The sequence below is a fragment of the Eublepharis macularius genome, chromosome 6, assembly GCF_028583425.1.
Source record: "Eublepharis macularius isolate TG4126 chromosome 6, MPM_Emac_v1.0, whole genome shotgun sequence".
In the NCBI taxonomy this organism is placed as follows: Eukaryota; Metazoa; Chordata; class Lepidosauria; order Squamata; family Eublepharidae; genus Eublepharis; species Eublepharis macularius.
In genome coordinates, this window is record NC_072795.1 from 36,443,518 (window position 1) to 36,463,810 (window position 20,293).

The following is a 20,293-nucleotide window of genomic DNA, read 5'->3' on the forward strand; positions in this document are numbered from 1 at the left end:
TGTAAGGCGTCACTTGTAGCTTGGCTCTGAGTAGGCAATAGGCAGTGTCTGGGGTGGAGCATGTTGGACACACAAGAGTGAAGTCAACAACAAAAGCTCAAGCCTCAAGTTAAGCAAAACCGTCTACATATGATTTTGTTGCACTTTCATGGCCTGCATACTTTATAAAACATTTATTTTATTCTTTGGTAGTGAAGGGTGTCATCAAATCATAGCTGACTTACTGCAACCCCTGCTGGGGTTTTCAAGGGAACAGGCTAATGGCTGCCTCACAACCCTGGGCTGTTTCCCCATGTTCTAAAAATAGCACCCCACTCACAGAACACTGGAGGCTCCGTCATGCAATTTCTAACATCACCGTTTCCAAAACAGAGGTAGGCAGTTATGATTCAATGCTCATGGCGCCACAAAAACAGAATCCTAACTGCCTGCCTCTGTCCTCATCCTCCCCAGGCTCCATCCCCCAAACCTCCACAGATTTCCCAACCCAGTTTTGGCAACCCTAAGTAACATACACCTAACATGCTAAGTCAGCATTTAAGAACTGGCATCTTTTTGGTAGCACTGCCGGCGCCAGGGTTTCTGGCGCCTGCGGTGTTACCAGAACTGCTTTTTATTATAAGGGGGAAATTAGCTTTAGCAGTCTGTAACTAAAATTAGCGCGGATCTAACCTATGTTTACGGAGGTCCCGATTCCAGACACTCTAGTGATAAAGAGGCAGACTACAAATAGGTTCCAAACACGTGTATTTTACTAATAATGTGGCGTAAGCCTGAACTTGCACATACACACAAAGAAAGCACACAAGACCTAGGAAATACAGAGTAAGAAATATAGAGACTTTCGCATTAGCAGGTTCCCAACATTGGTGGGGAATACTCACAATCCTGAAGCGAAGCAGAGACACAACAACGAGGTGGCCCAACGCCAGCACTGGGACCACAGACGGACAGCAAGGGGTTCTGGATAGGGTAGGGTGCGGTCTGAGAGGCCGGCTTAAATACCCCAAAACGTACCCTGGGGCTGGTGCTGTACTTGGTAGTTCTCACAGATTAAAACAAAGGTTCTAATGGGTTACTGAATGGCTTGGATGGGCCACTTTGGTAATCTGATTGTGATAAGTGACACCTCAGGAAGAGGGGACAAAAGAGGGAGGGGGAAATCCGAGTGGGCTGAAAGGATGTTCCAGCGGACAGGGCTTGTCCTGATGTCATCAGCTCTGGAATGCGGAGGCTTCTTTGAGATGCATTCTCTAAGTGCTTGGGATGATCGGCACTTAGTTCCTTCTCCGGGGCGGCTCCTAAGATATGCAGAGCGGGGCGAGGTACTCTCGCTGCGGACGTGGTGTGCCCGCTTCGCCGAAATGGCTTCTCAAAGCAGTCTTCTTCCCTGGGTCTTCTGGCTGCCTGAGAACATGGATGCCGGCTGGGCATAGCTGGGGCTGGATAGCAGGCTGCCCGGTAGCGAGGGCAAGCTCGGGGACCGAACCGCGGGAGTCTCCAGGCGGGAACTGACCAGGGAGCGCCTAGCCAGGCTTGCTGGAGGTTTCCCCGGCAGGTGCCCGGCTGCTAGCCGCGGCTTGGGCCCATATGAGGCAGGCTTCCATGGAGGCAGGGGGAACAGCACGTAAAACACAGTCCAAAGCAGGGAACAGGCATGGTCCGTGGCAGATGGCAATGCAGGCACGGGGCACACTTGTAACAAAGTCCAAACACACACTGGGAAGTCCAGATATAGGTCTGGGCAGGGTTGCCCAGGAAAAGAGTCCTTTGTGCAGTTAACCAAACATGGAGTCAGTAAACTACACAGTCTATTGCAGCAGCAAGGTAATAAAACAGCATACAGGAAACTGACACGTGTATCAGGACACACACGTGCAGGGCAGTCTTTGGTGTAGCAGTAAAACAGTAACGCAGGAAACTTTAACACAGTTCATGGCAGGCCTTAAAGCAGGAGAGGGGGCCTACTTGGCAACAGCGGCACCCCCCGCACATGCCACGGACTGCACAATGATGTCATCGTGTGATGACATAATCGCACAGCACAAGCTGGGGGCATTAGCCAGTGGATGGCTGGGGTGGCGGGCGGAGGCTGCTCCGCGCTCCGCACGCCGCCCTGGCAGCGGCTCGTGGCTGCTGCACCCGGCTGGGTCGTGTGGTGGTGGCGGCGGCGGCAGCGGCAAGGTGCTGGCTGGCTGCAGCAGCTACAGGCCAGCCACACCAGCTCCGCGGCGCATGCCTCCACCCCGACACCCCCTCCGGCACCTCTCCAGTGCCCTCGCGCCTGAGGCCACCGCCTACCTGGCCTCTATGGGCATGCCGGCCCTGTTTGGTAGTATATCTCACTGCAAGGAGCACAAAGGACTTTCCTGCTCCATCTCCCTATGTAATGATCAGATTGTTAGATTACGATCTGGAAGACCCCGGTTCGAATCCCTGCTCTGCCATGGAAGAACACTAGGTGATCTTGGGCCAGTCATACATTCTCAACCTAATTTATCTCATAGGGTTGTTGTGAAGGTAAAATAGAGGACATGACAACGTTGTAGGCCACTTTGGGTCCCTATTAGGGAGAAAAGTGAGATAAAATTGGAGTAAGTAATAATTCTTTCTAGCAGGAAATGGGATATTGGCATAGTTTCTTGCTACCCAAACACTTACAAGACTTCTACACAGTCTCACCCACCACCTACCCCCGGCAGATAGCTCACATTTTCTACACCTGGTTTCTGGAAGAGGGAGTGGCAAAAGAGTGACACAGTTTTGCTGCTTGCTAGCTCACACTCCAAGGGGTCCCTCAAACAACGAGTTTCTGTTGGGCCAGTCAGGATCTGGGGTGCTTACTCCATCTTCCCATCAAGGAGGATCTGGCCAAAAAAATGATTTCCCCCCAGCTTAATGGGTTTCTTTGCACATGGGTAGAGCTGCCAGATTTTAAAATGTGTCATACTAGATCTCCCTTTAATATCTGTTTGATCTGTAGCAATTATTTAGCTCCATACCATTAAAAACTTCAACTGTCCATTACCACATATTAAACTTTTATTAAAGAGGCAAGACATTTCCCCCCTGGCCAATTGGCAACTATAATGGGACTTCTAGTGCAGGATGCAAAGAATAGGATGCAGATGGAATTAATTGGTATCAGACCAGGGGAAATTCATCATTGATACTCATTGGATCGTCATTTTGACAAATCATTGTGATAAATGGCCAAGTATGACATTTGTATACTGATTCCTGCAGCCCTATCTGAGATCCTTACCTATTTTGCTTATCTCACCATAATTGCATTTATGACTCAATAAACGGCTAGAATTCTTCTCCTTCAAAACATAGGCATGTACTCTAACAGTATAGGTTCTTATCATAAAACCGTTGCTTGCATATTTAAGACACAACTTCTGTTTGTGTGCTGTAGTTAGCTGAACAATAGAAAATTGCTTTTCTTTTCTATTTATATTTCCCCCTTTGGTCTCTAAATACTGAGTCTGAGGATCTTTCTGTGTGAAGCCTAAACACTGCACTAATTAAGTTAACAGTTACGTATTGTGTTTTTAAAGAGGAGCATATGCTGACATAATTGTTTGTGTATTGTCCTTTCAGGCAAGCAAATGTCTTTCTCCAACAAGGCCCGAACCGGATAGGAAGAATATATAAAAAAGCTGTCTACATGCAATTCACAGATAATTCATATACTACAGTTGTTAAAAAACCTTTTTGGCTGGGCTTCCTAGGCCCCATTCTCAAAGCAGAAGTTGGAGATTCCATTACTGTCTACTTAAAAAACTTTGCTAAGAGACCCTACACTCTGCATCCGCATGGTGTCAAATATACAAAAGAAAATGAAGGTAGGGGTGACCTAGTATTCTAACAAGTCTTCTATTTTTGATGCTTACAGGGAGGAAAGAAAAATCTTAGTAAAGTATGCTCTTTCGATTCAGCAGACGCTGCATATAACTCTAATTGTTGTGTTTCCTAGGTGCTTTTTACCCTGACAAAACCTCAGGTTTGCAAAAAAAAGATGACAGTGTGCAACCTGGAGAGCAGTATGTATATAAGTGGAACATAACTGAAGACCATGGTCCAGCAGAAGGAGATAATAATTGTTTGACTAGGGTTTATCATTCACATATAGACGCACCTAAGGATGTTGCTTCGGGGCTTGTTGGACCGCTCATCACTTGTAGGAAAGGTAAAAAATGTGGCAAAGGATGGCATCTGGATGTTGGAACCATGTTGGTCTCAGAAAATGAGAGACCAAGAAAGTCTATTCATAAGTTTTCTTGCTCAGATTTTATCTGGCACTTCATATGGAGTTTGTTTATTTACATCCTTCCTTCATTTATACTTGGCCTTTGTCACTGAGACTCAAGGTGGACTGCACAATTATATATAAAAACAATAAGTAGGTTTTTTTAAAAGATTGCTGAGAGAGTGTACCTGAATGTCAGTGTTTATGCAACCTGAGGATGTAGCTAAGATTCTTGATGCTGATCTTACAAGAACTAGCATGCACCACTCATGTCACTTCCACCTTCTGGGAGTGGCTGGAGGAGAATCAGTCATACGGATAACTGAATGAGGGAATTGTTCTGTGACAGGTGTTTTCTTGCAGCTGAGGGAATCCACACAGGCTCCTGTAATTTTGGGGAACTAGGTTTATTTTGAAATGGAAACTTTCCCCTCAGTTATTAGATTTTCTTGAAGTAGTAAGTGTAATAATTTTGGGTTCAGTGTTGTGAGGTAATTTTTGTATTGTGCCTGAAGAGTACAGAGATCACTGAAGCAGGAGATTCAACAAAACAACAAAGATTTATTTATGTACAGGGATGGCACTTAAAGAAACCATGGAACAATAACTTCTGGAGGGAAACTGTCCCTTGATGCTGCTGATTTTAATATAATTAGGTCAACCTCCATCATTCAGTTCTTGGGCATATGATGACCTTTGGGCATATGATGACTCTTGGGCTTATGATTAACTCTAGATTTCCTTGGATGAAACCAATTATCTGGATGTAGTTTCCATATCTGATTTTACTACTTTCCAACCTTGTTGATAGCCTCTGCCAGGAGATGATGGGGGGAGGGAATTCTCCTGGCCTACATAGCTGGGATAGGATTGGGGGGCCATGTTGAAATTATCTTAGCGGGCAGGGTTCAGAAAATGGTGCTAGGAGAGTGCTGTTCTTCCTTCAGCCTTTGTTTGTAGGGTTTCCATAAAGTTCCATATAGTCTCCTGTGCTTTTCAACAACAGCTCATAACTGCTGGGAGAGTTTGTTGGGAGGAATTGGGAGGTGTCATCAGCATGCAGATGGCAGCCCATTCTTCCTCTCATTAACAACAACAACAACAACAACAACAACAAAGTGTGTTTATATTTCACCCTTCTGGACAGATTACTGACACAGAAAGGTGGATAAAGTGTGTTATTATTATCCCCACAATACAGCTGGGGAGCTGGGACTGAGAGGAGTAACTTACCCAATGCCACCTACAGAGTTCATGGCAGTAATGAGAGCCGAACTAGCAGAGTGCTGATTCACAGCCCAGCCACTTAACCACTATGCTACAGCAGCTCTCATTGTAATCAAGTCTTAAAGAGGGAGTGGATCTGCTGAACCAATGTTTGGCCACATGGACTGGATTAGGGCAAACAAGCTGATTGTTCAGTGGGAGTTCAGCTGATTAGATGGTGGTGTTCATCCTCTTTTGTACATGGTAGCACTCCTAATGACTCAGGTTTGCCAATTGGTTAGACTTCTGGACCTACCTCTTCTACAGGATGGCTGTTGACACCTGGAGTAATTTTTAAAAAACCATCCTAGGTATGTAACCTTTCCTGGAGAAGTCTTATCTGCCCACAGATACATGTGCCCTGCTGACACCCATCCTGTATTATTTTAATGCATTCTATTAAGGCAGCCTTTGAAAGGTTCTCAAAACATTCATTTTTTTCAAAATGCAAACAGATATGATGACTTAGACTATATTATACCAGTCATAATTCAGTTTAATGGGCTTCCAGTTTGTTTCCTGGTAGTTTTTGACCTTTAAATTTCTGCATGGTTTGGATCATTTGTTCCATCCTGAGTCTATCTATAAACTTAAATAATCTAGAGAAGCTTTGTTTTGTGTGCCACAATCTTCAAAGCATCCTCAAATGGCCTCATTTGATGGTACTTTTTTTGTGGTGGCCCTGAGGCTATGGAGTTCCCTCCCGTATGATGCACATCCATTGCTATCCTTTTAATCTTTGGGGAAGATGATTACAATAATTCTATTTTAATTGGGCTTTTGATTTTTAAGTTTACACCCAGTTTTAGGGAATAAAGTAAGAAGCTGCAATCTGAGACCCATGAACTTGCTGCTCATGCTAGACCCTGAAGTCCTTAAGGCAGCCTTAATGAATGGCTGCCATTTGTTTACCTGAAGAGAAATAAAGCACTGCATTTGGACACAGCACTGAAGCTGAATAAGAAGTGGTTTGGCCACTACTGACAGGAGTGTGCAAAGTGTCTCTTTCTTTCCAACATACAGCAGCTGCATCCCGTGATATGTTTGCATTTTTCCTTAGGCTCGTTGCAAAATGGAACAGATAAAGACATTGACCTAGAATTTATCCTGATGTTCACTGTAATGGATGAAAACTTCAGCTGGTATTTAGATGAGAATATCCAGACATACTGCTCTGAACCTGACAAAGTCGACAAAGAGAACGAGGACTTCCAAGAGAGCAATAAAATGCACTGTAAGAAGATTTTAGATCTAGTAGCTGTGTCTGTTTCAGTCCCTTGTTTGCAGATCAATGTATGTACAAAGAACTATGTGTAAATTTAATAGATGTCCACAACTTAAACAAGATTTGCATCTCTAGTTTCTGGGTGGAAAATGGCAGAGCTTTTTCCATACTCTGCTTGTGGACTTTCAGAAGGTATTTGGTTGTCAGCTACGGGAAACCAGATGTTGGACTAGATAGGCCCTTCTTCTGATTCAGCAAGGCTTTTATGATGTTCTTTTGGATTTCACTTGAGTACAGAAGATTTCAAGACTGGAATAATATTAAACTATACTTGATCATTCCCCCCATCTAGAAACACATTAACTAATAAACACCTTGTAAGGAATTTATATCTTTGGTGTGATCCGATGGGGCTCTCCTTATTGGGAGCCTTGTTTCAGAAATTTCTGCGCAATGTGCTGTTTGCATATCATAGAATCTTAGAGTCAGAAGGGGTCTTCAGGAACTCCAGGGCTGTTTCCACATGGCTTACCTTCCCTCAGAACGACCCAGAACATTGCGCAAAAACAGCGGAAGATCGCATTTTCTCGTGCGAGATTTGCACGACATCGCGCAACATTGCGCAAATCTCGCGCGAGAAAACGCGATCTTCTGCGTTTTTGTGCGATGTTCTGGGTTGTTCCGAGGGGAGGTAAGCTGTGTGGAAATGACCCTAGTCTAATCTCTGCTCAGTGCTAGAACATGCCCAACAGATGGTTTTCCAGCCACTGCATGAAGATCTCTGTATGCAACATGTCTACATAAGCTGGACTGTAGATTGTTTTCTTTGAGGATAGTCTGAGAATGCCTGATGCTGTAGCATCAGGAACACACAAAACTTCCTGATCTTGAGTCAAACCACTGGTCTATCAAGGTCAGTATTTTGTACTCTGACTTGGCAGTTGATCTATAGATCTCAGGTAAATGTCTTTCTTACTACCAACTATTTGATCCTTTTAACTGGAAATGGATTGACCCTTCTGTGTACTTCTACCACTGAGCCAAGGCAGCCCCTCGCCTTCTTCTGAATGTGAGACTGCTGGGAACCATCACGGAAGTCACCCTGAGCTTTCTGCAGAAGGTTGAAAAAAGAGCATAATAATCAAAGAAAATCTAGAACATTGGATTTCAAATAGGTTCTATAAAAAAGAAACTCCAGGTCCAAATTTAAAAGGTTTTCAGATATGGAGTTTTCTTGACGCCACTTCTTTGGAAGTAGATTTTTCTGTTTCACATAAGGAAACCCAGTTCCAAATGATACTAAAGAGCACTGAAAGTTGCTCCAACATGTGTGGAAGCAGCCTAAAGGAATTTCTACAGTGGTGGTTCAGATCTGTTTGTCAGTGTGCTCTAGGCCAAGGAGTCTTTGGCCCTTTTCACACTACTTACTTGCTCCTGGAACGTTGTGAAACATCGCGCAAAAAACGCAGAAGATAGCGTCTTCTTGCGAGAAGACGTTATCTTCCGCGGTTTTTGCGCGATGTTTTGCAACGTTCCAGGAGCCGGTAAGTAGTGTGAAAAGGGCCTGTGTCTTTATAGATAGTGTTATTGGTATTGCTGTTTTATTCTTCTTTCATTGGATGTTTAATTAACATTTTAATTCTCACCTTGAGTTTAAATATGCTATTACTTCCCCCCCCCCCAGCAATCAATGGATATATGTATGGATATCTTCCCAACCTCACAATGTGTGCAGAACAGAAAGTAAAATGGCATCTTTTGGGCATGGGGAATGAAGTTGACATCCATTCCGCTTATTTTCATGGGCAAACATTGACAGAAAGGAAACATCGAAAGGATACAATCAACCTCTTCCCTGCTACGTTTGTGGATGCTCTTATGGTGGCAAAGAACACAGGAGAATGGTTGCTTAGCTGCCAAGTCAATGATCATATAGAAGGTATCAAATAAATTGGTGTCTTTTTTTTTACACCCCCAAACTATCACAACTATCATTTTTGAGAATTAAAAGCATCAGAAAAGACGTTCTTTTACGGACTGGGGCCCAGACTGCTGATTTATAGCACAAGGTTCATTCCTTATGAGTGAAAAAACCCTAGAAAGATAGGCACAGAGAGTTTAGATGAAACAAACAAAAGTTTATTAAGAGGACTTTGTCCAAAAGAACATGAAGCAATCCCCAGATATATATATCTTATGATATTACAAAACCATAAAAGTCACCTTTTCAAGTAAATCAATGATTGCTTATAATTGTGAATAATAACATGACTAACAGGTTCTGTAGGTTACAAAATGTATAATAATGCCTGTCTGGGCAGCTTTATCACAGTTGGATGGACCCAGTGACTCCAAAATCCCAGGCTCCTAGATTTTTTATTCTTGTGAGGATTCCTATGAGGAAACTGGCTTTTGCTGACTTGAAGTCAGCGGCAGGAGATGTTGGACAAAGGCCACTATAGCAAAAGGTCAACTTTTATCGTAAAGTGGGCTGACTGATACCAAGAATAGATCCATATACAATGAGGGCTATACATAAAAAAATGTTAACACAGGCTATATACCAAAGAGACTGGGGTAATGGGTGGCTGCCTTAGCCATACTGTGTTCAGTGTTAACCACAGTGAACCGAAGCCCACTTCAAACCACGTTTTGTTAGGGTTGTTAGCACAAGGCTGGCAACTAACAGGCGTGTGTGTGTGTGAGAGGGAGGTCACATGCGATGTAATGGTTAAACCATAGAGTCTGCCCAAATGTTAGAATATCCCTGGTGATGCACTGATGTATATTATATGTATATATCTCTGTATACTTTACATAATTATCTAAGATAGACAGGTATGATCATTATTTCATTGGAGTGGGGAAGGGATTAGATTGCTGAAGGCCATTGAGTTCACAGAGTCTTCTGGGAGAAGGTCTTAGTGATCAGCAAACAGCCATCTCAAACCTACTCTGTCTGTGTTCCTTTTATTCAGGTGGTATGCAGGCCATTTTTGAAGTGAAAAACTGTCAACGCCCTGCTCCCTCTCCCCAGGAAACTGTGAACGTAAGACACTATTATATTGCTGCAGAAGAAATCTTTTGGAACTATGCCCCGTCTGGCATAAATAACTTCACAGGAGAAGAATTAGTATATGATGGGTAAATACTTCTTTTTAAATGATCAGTCAAAGAGTGACAAAGTGGCTGCACATTACTCAACTGAGAGTAGAATCAAGCCAGGATCTGATGGTGATTTATTAACAGAGTCTTAACAATGGTTTCACATGATGTCTGAATCCAGACTTCCTGGCATAATCCTGGTTTAATTCTGTTTTGCTCTCTAGGGACTCCCTCCCAGATAACAAAGGGAGGGAAAATGAAATCAGTATTTGTCAAGGCAAATTAGGCTATGAGTGATTGTGAGTTGAATCCTAGTTTCACAAACTAACCATAGTTATAATGCACCAAGATTTTGAGCTATGTCTGAACCAAATCAAGGTTTTATGGTACCTTATGGAGCTCTCCTTCTGTGGAACTTGAGAAGGTTCTTTTCAAGAGCACCTCTTGGAAGAAAATTGGAACACAGTTGCATTTAAAGAGCCACTGTGGAATGGTGTATTAGATATGCTCATTAAAAATCAAACCTGGATGTTCCAGGTTGAAATCCCCACTTAGCCACAACACTTATAGGGTGACCCGGCCAAACATAAAGCAAGATCATTTTTTTTCTTTTTCCAAATTTAATACAAGAAATGATAAAATTGTACAGTATAAACAAGAAAGGGATTAAAATTAAGCCATAAAAGACATTATCAAAACCACTCTTGGCAAATTGTTAAAACCCCAAGAATTACAATAAACAAGCATTTAAACTGTTGCATTGGGGGAATTACTTCTTTGGCATTTAAAACATCTAAAATTGGTTTCCATGTTTCATCATATTCAAATAAAGGGACTGCCATATGCAAGTTCCCCACAAATGGATTGTGCATAATCCTACCCATCAAATATTACTCCCGGATTTTCTGATACCATTTTTTTTAGCAATGGGCCTTTGAGGGATTTCCAGTTCCCAGCAATGACCAGAAGAACAGAGGCGACTAATATCGAAACAAGAGATCTGGTATTCCTATCTAGCACAGAGCTGGGCCAAAAATCCAATAGGAAAAATTCTGGGGAGTATGGCAACGAAAGACCCATCACGTTGAAAGCAAGACCATGATTTATTCTGACTGTGGTTGGTTTGTGAAGCTGGGATTCAGCTCACAGGTAATCACACAAATCCTGTTTTGCCTCCACAAAGGCTGGCTACATACCTTTACTCTAGCCAGGTATCTGTGTAGGTGAGGAATAGCTTTAGCTTGAGAAATTCCTAGAGATTTGGGGGTGGAGCCTGGAGAGGGTGGACTCTGGGGAGGGAAGGGACCTCAGTGAGATATGATGCCATAGATCCCACCCTCGGGGGGGGGGGACTGATATCTCTAATCTGGAGATCAGTTGTAATTTCAGGAGGTCTTCAGGCCCCACCTGGAGGCTGGCAACCTAAGAGAGTAATGTACAAGGCCAGCACCACAGAAAGAACCAGGATGTCCACATTTCTGTATCTTGCAGAACCACAACTGTGGTTAACAATCCAGCTTCAAACCATGTGATCTGGATGACTCTGGTCAGGCTTGATTCAGATATAGGCATGCATTTAAGAAGCTCTGAGCATCCAGTTAGCTTTCCTATTTCAAATCACTTAACTCCTGGCCAGAGGTACACCACAGATAAAGTCTTTGGTTTGTTACTAGGTATAGTACACAAGTAATACAATTATGGAGTCTCTGTTTCCATTTTAAGCCTTTATTATTACAGCATACCTATTTAGTATTCTTAATAACTCAATCAAAAGAAAATCATACTATCCATTATAACTACATAGATCATTAAAGGAGAGCAATTACATGAGTCCAGAAAAGTATCTTACCCAAAGATACGAAGGTCACAAGCAAGGAGCCTCTTCTAAGAAGAAACTCTCTATCAGTTTAGCTTGTCATATTTATAGAGTTTCAGAACCTTCTCTTAATAATAGCGGCTTTAAAGACTCAAATTCTTGGCTAACTTATTATCTTATGATTTCATACACCAAACAAGGTTATCCATATTTGAAACATCTTCTTGAAATATATAACAGTAGATAGTTCACTCTTGCTACATTTTGTGTTAACAAAGTCTGCTTAGGATTAGTGAGTAAGTTTCTCATACATCTAAATATCTTCTGGCCCTCCACCAGTACGTCTATTATATTGCCAGCTTCTATGACGTTAGACATTCCTGCCATTCTCAGATCTCCCTGCACCTGGGTCTTGGTACATTGGCTATACTGATACTGATACATGTTAAACTGCTCTTCTAAACTGCTCTACACATGGAAGTACGATTGTATAACTCTATAGTTTTATGCCCTTCTCCAAGGTTGTTTTATTCTAGGGTTGTTTTATTCTATGTCATCTATCTAGTTATGGGGCTGGGCTAGCCCTGTTTCTGTGTGCATAGGCATCTTGAATAACTTTCTTGGTTATATCCAGCAATTGTTCCCCTATAGTTCTAGCCACATTCCATGATGCATGGTTTCAGATCCTGGTTTAATGTACCGTACCTAACTGTATGGCTAATCATATTTAGCTTATATGGTTATAAGTTAAATATATATCATGGTTTTGCATGATGTCTGAACCAAATAATTAATTTTAGGCTAATCTTGTTTACAGTGTTGTAAGTATAAGAAAGGGGAAGGTGGTGTGTTCCATCCTTACTTCTTTAGAGAAAAATAAATGCTAATAATTTGAAATCTCTTCAATGTAATTATTTCATGTGGTTAACATTACCTGTTGAGTTGCTCATGTGAGACTGTAGTTTTCAAGCTTTCCAAGTCTGATTCTGTCCAAAATCTTATCATTCAAATTATAAAAGATGGTTGGGGGTGGGGGAAGGTGAAAGGCTTTAACAAATGTAGAATTTATTTTCCTTTTGCTGAGTCTAAATTAAACTGTAGAAAAAATTGGATCTGTTACACAGGGAGTCCCAGGCCTTTTTTGAAAAAAATGAAACAAGGATTGGTGGAACTTATAAAAAAGCTGTCTTCCGTGAATATGTTGATGCCACCTTTATGAAGCCCAAGGAGAGGCTCCCCGAGGAAGAACATCTTGGACTTTTGGGTGAGACTATTCTAAACCACTGGAAGTCAGAAGCAGATGAGCTTTTAAGCAGTGTCTTGCCTGGAAAGAGATCTTGGGATAATGTGAATAAATATAATGAAAGTGTAATTTGCATGGAGTCATAGTGAAAAAAGACCAATTTTATGCTAGGATTTAGTATGAAAGCGACTGAAATAAAATAACCAGTACCTTTGTCTAAATCTATGGTACAGTTACATATGGAATACTGTGTACTCTTCTGGTCATGCCCTTTCAAAAATGGATACCATAAGTGTGAAAAGGAGCAAATAAAAGATCAACCAAATTGATTAAAGGGATGGAACAACTTCCTGAGGAAGAAAGGCGAAAGAGCTTGGAGATTCTCAGATTACAAAAAAGATGACTCAGAGCCAAGCTACAAATGTCGAATGACACTTGAACAGCAAGTGAACAGACTCACGTGTATTCCTCCCTGTTCACTTGCGCTCCACTTGCGCAAACACGTGAGTCTGTTCACTTGCCATTCAAGTGTCATTCATGACTTGTAACTTGGCCCTCCGTCTGCAAGACAGTTGTAGTCCTAACCACATGACCCCTTCATGTGTTCAGTCAACGCATGGAGATAGCAAGTGGGCACTGGCATGCTGGTCCTGCCCCTGTGCCCATCAGCAATGGGTTTATGTGTGAAGAAATTTTGCGTGTGTGTATGCTCCCTCTCTGTGATCAGGGATACTGCTTTCCAAACATTCCTGATCACGGGGAATGGATTCAATTTATTTATTTTTATTATTTACTTTACAAAATTTTTCTGCTTTTCTGCCCTAACAAACCACCAAGGTGGCTAACAAATTAAGAGATATGTAATAAAACCATATCTTAAAAACGATTAAAACCAACAATAGCATATCATTAAAACAATTAAAACAAGACCTAAAATACATACAAAACATACAAACAATTAAAACACTGGGCAGGAAGGAAGGATCACTGAGGGAATGCCAAACAAAACAAGAAAGTCTTCACCCATTGGCAAAAGATGGTTACAGAAGGAGTCAGACAAGTTTTCCTGGGGAGGGAGTGCAAGAGTTTTGGTGCCACAACAAAGAGGGCCCTCTCCTAGGATGCCACCTGTCTAATCTCAGAAGATGGGGGTACCCGAAGCAGGGCCTCGGAAGATAATTGTAGTGGTTAGGCAGGTTCATGGGGGAGTACGCAGATTGGTAATAGATTCAAGACAGATGAAAGATAACATTTCTTCACACATTGCACAAACGAGATGGAATTGACTGTCACAAAGTATATCAATGGCCAGTAGGTTAGATGCCTTTAAAGGGGGGATTAGAAAGTTTTAAGGAGAATAAGCCCATCAATAGCTATTAGATATAACGGGGAAAGGAACTTTCGTTATCAGTTACAGAGGACCTCTGAAAACCAATTACTGAGGGGGCAAACTGAGAGGAAATCTTTGGCCTCCAAGTCCTGCTTCTAGGCCTTCTGGATTTGGTTGGCTGCTGTGGGAAACAGGTTGCTGGACTAGATGGACCTTGGGACTAATCCAGAAAGACTCTTCAAATGTTCTGGTCTTCTTGATGTACACATTATGCATTTCATATGTACTCTAGCCGGTACTTTTACATAATAATTTAAATATGCTTTTAAAAAAAATAGGACCTGTCATCAGAGCAGAAGTTGGTGACATCATCCGTGTGACCTTCCGAAACAATGGCAACCACTCATTCAGCATTCAGCCACATGGAGTGAGTTACAGCAAGGACAATGAGGGTTCTTTATACAACACCATCTCTGGAGGTAAATATACACGTTTTCAGTAAATCTTGTCATATGCACTGGAGGAAATAAACAATGGTTCTTAATATTTTTCAGAGGATGAATAATTGGTGCCTTCTGACCATCTGTGGATGTTCATTTATGATTCTATACAGGCACTGCAGCTCCATCTTCACATGTGGATCCTGGAGCTACATTTACTTATGAGTGGAAGGTGTCAGAAGCTGTGAGTCCTGCACAGGAAGATCCAGATTGTTTAACTTGGCTTTACTATTCAGCATCAGATGCAATCAAGGACACCAATTCTGGCTTGGTAGGCCCGCTCTTGGTGTGCAAGAAAGGGTCTCTTCTTCCATCAGGGAAACAGGTAGTGCATGAAGAATGATTACAATTGTCAGCATCATTTCTAATTCTTATTTGTCTTCATAAGTCATGCTTCAAAGAGTATCCTGGTTGTGTTTTGGCGAATGTTGTGGTGCATAATATTGAAATGGTGTTGGATAATCTGCTGTAGTACTTAGTTTAAGGTTGTGATCCACAAAAACAAAAACATCAGTTTGGCGTAGTGGCAAAGAGTGGCAGGACTAATCTGGAGAGCCGGGTTTGATTCCCCACTCCTCTGCTTGAAGCCAGCTGGGTGACCTCGGGTCAGTTGCAGCTCTTCCGAGCTCTCTCAGCCCCACCCACCTCACAGGGTGATTGTTATGGGGATAATAATAACATACTTTGTAAACTGCTCTGAGTGGGCATTAAGTTGTTCTGAAGAGCAGTATATAAATCAAATGTTAAATAATGAACAATTGTCTGTGGTTCAATACCTTTCTTTTGTGCCTAGTAAGAACTCCATATTAGGTTGTATTTGGCTCAATGAGTCCTGTGGGGTAGTTTAGGGTTGCTAGGCCCAACTGGGCAACCAGCAGGAGACCAAGAGTGGTGGTGCTAGAAACTCTATAGGGTTTCTGGCTACTCCTAGAGAGAGGTAGCATCACTTCGAGGTTTTTCATGGAAGTGCTGTCACACCATCAGACTAACAGCCATTTTTAAATTTTTATCCTGCCACTGTTCCAAGTGTCAGTGGGAAACAAGAGGTGGGGGATCCCTTGCTGGGGGACTGACAACACTATATAATAATTGACAGAGCCTTTGGGTAGGCAAAGATGAAATTAACAAACCCTCTGAGGAGCGATCTAGCTGGCTCTGTAGAGAGAGGTGAAATTCAAACTATGCTTCCTGGCTAACTTTGCATCTCCCTTCACTTGAGCGTTTTCGTGTAATATGTCTCATGTGGCTTAGCTCTGAGAGCTGGGTAGGGTTGCCACTTGCCTGGTAATGCCAGGTTCCCCCCAGGTCAACACTAGGGGCAGGGGAGGGGGCAGGGGGGCCACAGGTACTCATCCAGTGATAACATCATTTTTGATGTGTCCAGGAAGCAATGGGTTATGCCAAGGGCCAATTCCTTAAAAATTGGCTCAAAATGCTACGTTTTGAGCTGATATTTTAAAAAGTCGGCCCTGGCACAACCTGTCACTTCCATGTTGTGCCTGGAATGATGTAATCACTGGGGGATGTGGACACATGTCATGTGAGTGCCTGCCAGCCTGCCGTCTCCATTTCCAGACACATTTTCCCCTTGACAGCCACAAGCAGCGATGGGTGGGGGGGGGGGTGATGGTTTCCTAACCATAGTGGAGGACCTGGCAGGCCCGGGGCAGTCATAGTTCACCTAGGGCACCAAAAACTCTTGGGATGGCCGTGCGGAGGATTTATGAAGGCCTTTCCTCTTCTATGTCACAGGGTACTCTGTTGTGAGCACCTTGTCAAAGGGCTTCCAAAATCCTAGAGCCAGCCAGCACTAACCTGCCTTTCCCTTGCAGGAGCTCTCTGCTGTTTTATGGAACAGAGAAACAAGAGAGTTGTCTAGTCTACAAATGTTTATGGTGCCATAAAGACCAACAGATTGATAATAGCTGCTGCTGAGAAAGTTGCTATTGTTTTAGGAATGTTCTACTTGTTCCCCATTTTGAAGGAGCTGCATGTCTTTCTCTAGTAGTGAAGTTATTTTAAAACAAATCTGCTTTTAGTAAACACAGACACAGCCATTCTTGTTCTCCGGCTCTTTTTCTGCAACTGGAAACTTGTTGGGTGACCTTGGGACAATCATATGCTCTCAAGCTAACCTACCTCTCAGGGTTGTTGTGAGGATAACATTAGGAAGAGAATGATATTGTAAGTGGCTTTGGGTCCCCTTTGGAGAGAAAAGTAGGGTATAAATGAAATAAATGCATAAACAAAGTGAGCTGCACTTATTCATACATGGGTATAAGAGGTTGCCCCACCAATCCTGGATTAGGACTGCAATAGGACTAAAGACAGAAAAAGAGCTCTTTTTAAAATTACCTCAGAATCCTGTAAATGTTAAGACATTTTATTAATTAGATTTCAGAATTTGTTTGACAAATAGGTATGCATTGTTTCCACTTCTAGTTTAGTTTTTTTTTCACCTTTGTATTTGCTTCTAAAACCTTTTTTTTCCTTCACAGAAGAATGTCGACAAGGAATTCTTCCTCCTCGCTACGGTATTTGATGAGAATCTCAGCTGGTACTTGCATGACAATATCTTGCACTCTATAGGAAATGAGATTGAAGAGTTGGAAGATGAAGACTTCCAGGAGTCCAACAAGATGCATTGTAAGGGCTTCCCTTTGGCTAATTTGCTGATTTAAGTAAGGCCAATTCTTTACAGAAAAAAAGTAACTTACGTTATTTCTGAGTTTGGCACTGAGGGCTCTGGTTCACCTAAAATTAAATATGACTAAGGCCTGGTATAGACATGCAACTGAATGAGGGGGAAAGGAGTCAGTTGCGTTCTTGAGTGGTCAAATGGCCTGCACTATTTCAGGTTACAGGTGGGATGCCACTTTTGGAGTTTCCTTGTATAACTTCTTGGACATAGAAAACCATCACAGCAAGAAGGGTAGAATCCTTTGGCTGGATGTACTAATTTCCCCTTTAGAATCAAGGGACTATTTTCTACCTGCAGTCTGTAGTGGTACAGTCTACGGTACCACCTCAGAAGCTTACCGCTTTGTCCTGCTACACATATTGACGAACTGAAAAAATCATTAACACTTAGGATCTATTGCTTTCAATGGGTTCTTGTCACAACTAAACTATAGGTGGCCCAGTGTGTACAGGTCTGATATGTAGCCATAATATAGTCCTAGAAATTTATTTATTTATTTATTTATTTATTTATTTATTTATTTATTTATTTATTTATTTATTTAATCCCCCCTCCCCACCAGGCGGGCTCAGAGCGGAGTACAACATTTCAATTTACATAAATACAGTTAAAAACAAATAAAACAGTAAACAAATAGCATTAAAACAACATACAGCTTCTCTTCAGAAATGCAGGGTGGTCCTCTCTATAAAGATGTTGGTGCCATCCTGAGGCTATTTTGGAAATTACTTAGGGTGGCAACTATGCCTCTTTGCCAGCATATCTTAGAGATACATCGCTGCATGGTATAGCATTGGGCCAATGCTGCATCATTGTAAACCTGACGCTGGCATACCCACACTGGCATAAGGACTGGAAATGGGAAGCATCTGGAATCAGCATGGAAAAAAGCAACCCCCCCTGGATAATTTTGCTTACAGAATGAGAAAGCAGGCACACCTATTAACCCTTCCATTTAATCTGTAGGAGTGAAAAAAAACATTCCCTGCTCCCCTCCCATGCTTATACATCCACAGTGTAGCTTAGGATGCCAGCTAAGTATGCAGACCATCACAGATTTCCTAAGTACATCCAGGTTGCCTATATCTCAAATGATTGGGCATGTGGTCAGGAGTGGCTAACAGGTTGAATTGTGGGAAATATCCCAACTACCTCCACTGACAGCAGAGGGCAGGACACTGTTACTGGCAACTTTACTGGAAGGACGTCAAGAGGTGGTAATGGAGATGCAGGGCCTCGGCTTGAACCATGAAGCTGCCTTATAGTGAATCAGACCATCAGTCCATCACGATCAGTATTGTCTACTCAGACTAGCAGTGGCTCTCCGGGGTTTCAATATGTTGGCAATGTAGGATAAATAAGTAAAGCAGAGCAATTTAGAGAGCACAGCTAAGTGTTTGTGTGTGTGCGCATGCTGATGAGACAATAAACTCACACAGAGTCCACTTACTTCAGTAAAGAAAATAAGAGTCTTTTTATTTAGGAACTCCACTCAGGATAGGAAAGAAGAGAGATAGAATCTAATCTAATCTATCCAAACTAGGATGCTAGTGGATGCAGGGAGCAAGCCCCGTGTCCTCCATGGTGGCAAGATGGAGAGAGTGTGTGTACACATGAGGAAGATGAAGGAGGATGAGGAAGTTCCCTGAAAGTAGCGATCTACACCTCAAAGGGATAGCATCAGATAGAGCAGTATAATGTGTCTTCCTTTCTCTCTCTCTAACTCTATTGTAAGCCCCTCTGCAAGCTGAGACCAGGAACAAGAGACAGCATATAAGCCTTTACTTCTTACACAACAGAGGTATTTCACATCACCAACTACCTGATCCTTTTAATTGGAGACCCTAGTGATTGAACCTGGGACCTTCGGTATACCAAGCAGATCCTCTGTCTCTGAGCCTCTCCTCTGTGTGTAGGCACACAGATACTGCTGCATGCCCCTTGGAGCTAACATCTCTTTGTCTGATGCTGTATACATTTTGAACATTCCTGGGGACTTTGGTGATGGATTCTCTAGAAAAAAAGTACACTACAGTCTTTTCTACAGCAGAGGGTACTGTCTGTGTTCCCTTGTATTGTTCTGCAGGTTGGTAGGCCTCTAACTTTTTAAACTGATAGAACATACTAAATTTAGAAAAATAATACACATACACACCCTGGCCTGGATAATCTAGGAAAGCCTGATCTTGTTAGATCTCAGAAGCTAAGCAGGGTTGGCCTTGGTTAGTAATCGGATGGGAGACTTCCGAGGAAGAGCAGGGTTGATATGCAGAGGCAGGCAATGGCAAACCACCTCTGTTAATTTCTTGCCTTGAAAACCCCATCAGCGGTTGTCATAAGTCAGCTATGACTTGACGGCACTCTCTTCCACCACCATATATGTATATTGTACACTATTAGTTGAGCAGTTTGGGCACAGAATGTGCTTAAGTATTAATACTTCTCTTGCAGCCATAAATGGATACATGTATGGAAACCAGAAGGGCCTGGAGATGTGTAGAGGGCAAACTGTTTCTTGGCATTTGATTGGCTTGGGATCAGAGGTCGATATTCATGGAATATATTTTTCAGGAAATACTTTTTTGGTTCAAGGAAAAAGGCAGGATACAGTCAACCTGTTTCCACATTCCTCTGTTACAGCTGTTATGAAGCCTGACTCAGAAGGTGAGTAAAGAAAACCATCTTTACTAACTGGGAACCCTCATTTGGACACTGTAGTAATGACCACGACAACATACACATTTCACCACATCTTGTGTTTTTCAGATGGAACTTCTAAATCCTAGATTTGGAATTAAAACCCTGCCCTTTGCTTCCCATAATCCTATAGAGAGCTCTCTCATCTGAGGGTC

At 42.4% G+C, this 20,293-nt stretch overlaps 1 protein-coding gene across 4 annotated transcripts in view; it reads left to right on the forward strand.

The window, feature by feature from the left end:
- Positions 1-20,293, forward strand: part of CP (ceruloplasmin) — a 38,797-nt gene that overhangs the window by 5,650 nt on the left and 12,854 nt on the right. For all 4 annotated transcript variants that reach the window (XM_054982264.1, XM_054982265.1, XM_054982266.1 and 1 more), the window contains exons 2-11: positions 3,607-3,851; positions 3,983-4,195; positions 6,582-6,755; positions 8,431-8,685; positions 9,725-9,890; positions 12,792-12,931; positions 14,579-14,719; positions 14,854-15,065; positions 17,239-17,386; positions 19,893-20,105. In XM_054982264.1, coding sequence (XP_054838239.1) covers positions 3,607-3,851; positions 3,983-4,195; positions 6,582-6,755; positions 8,431-8,685; positions 9,725-9,890; positions 12,792-12,931; positions 14,579-14,719; positions 14,854-15,065; positions 17,239-17,386; positions 19,893-20,105 — 1,907 coding nt within the window. The remainder of the gene's footprint in view (positions 1-3,606; positions 3,852-3,982; positions 4,196-6,581; positions 6,756-8,430; positions 8,686-9,724; positions 9,891-12,791; positions 12,932-14,578; positions 14,720-14,853; positions 15,066-17,238; positions 17,387-19,892; positions 20,106-20,293) is intronic.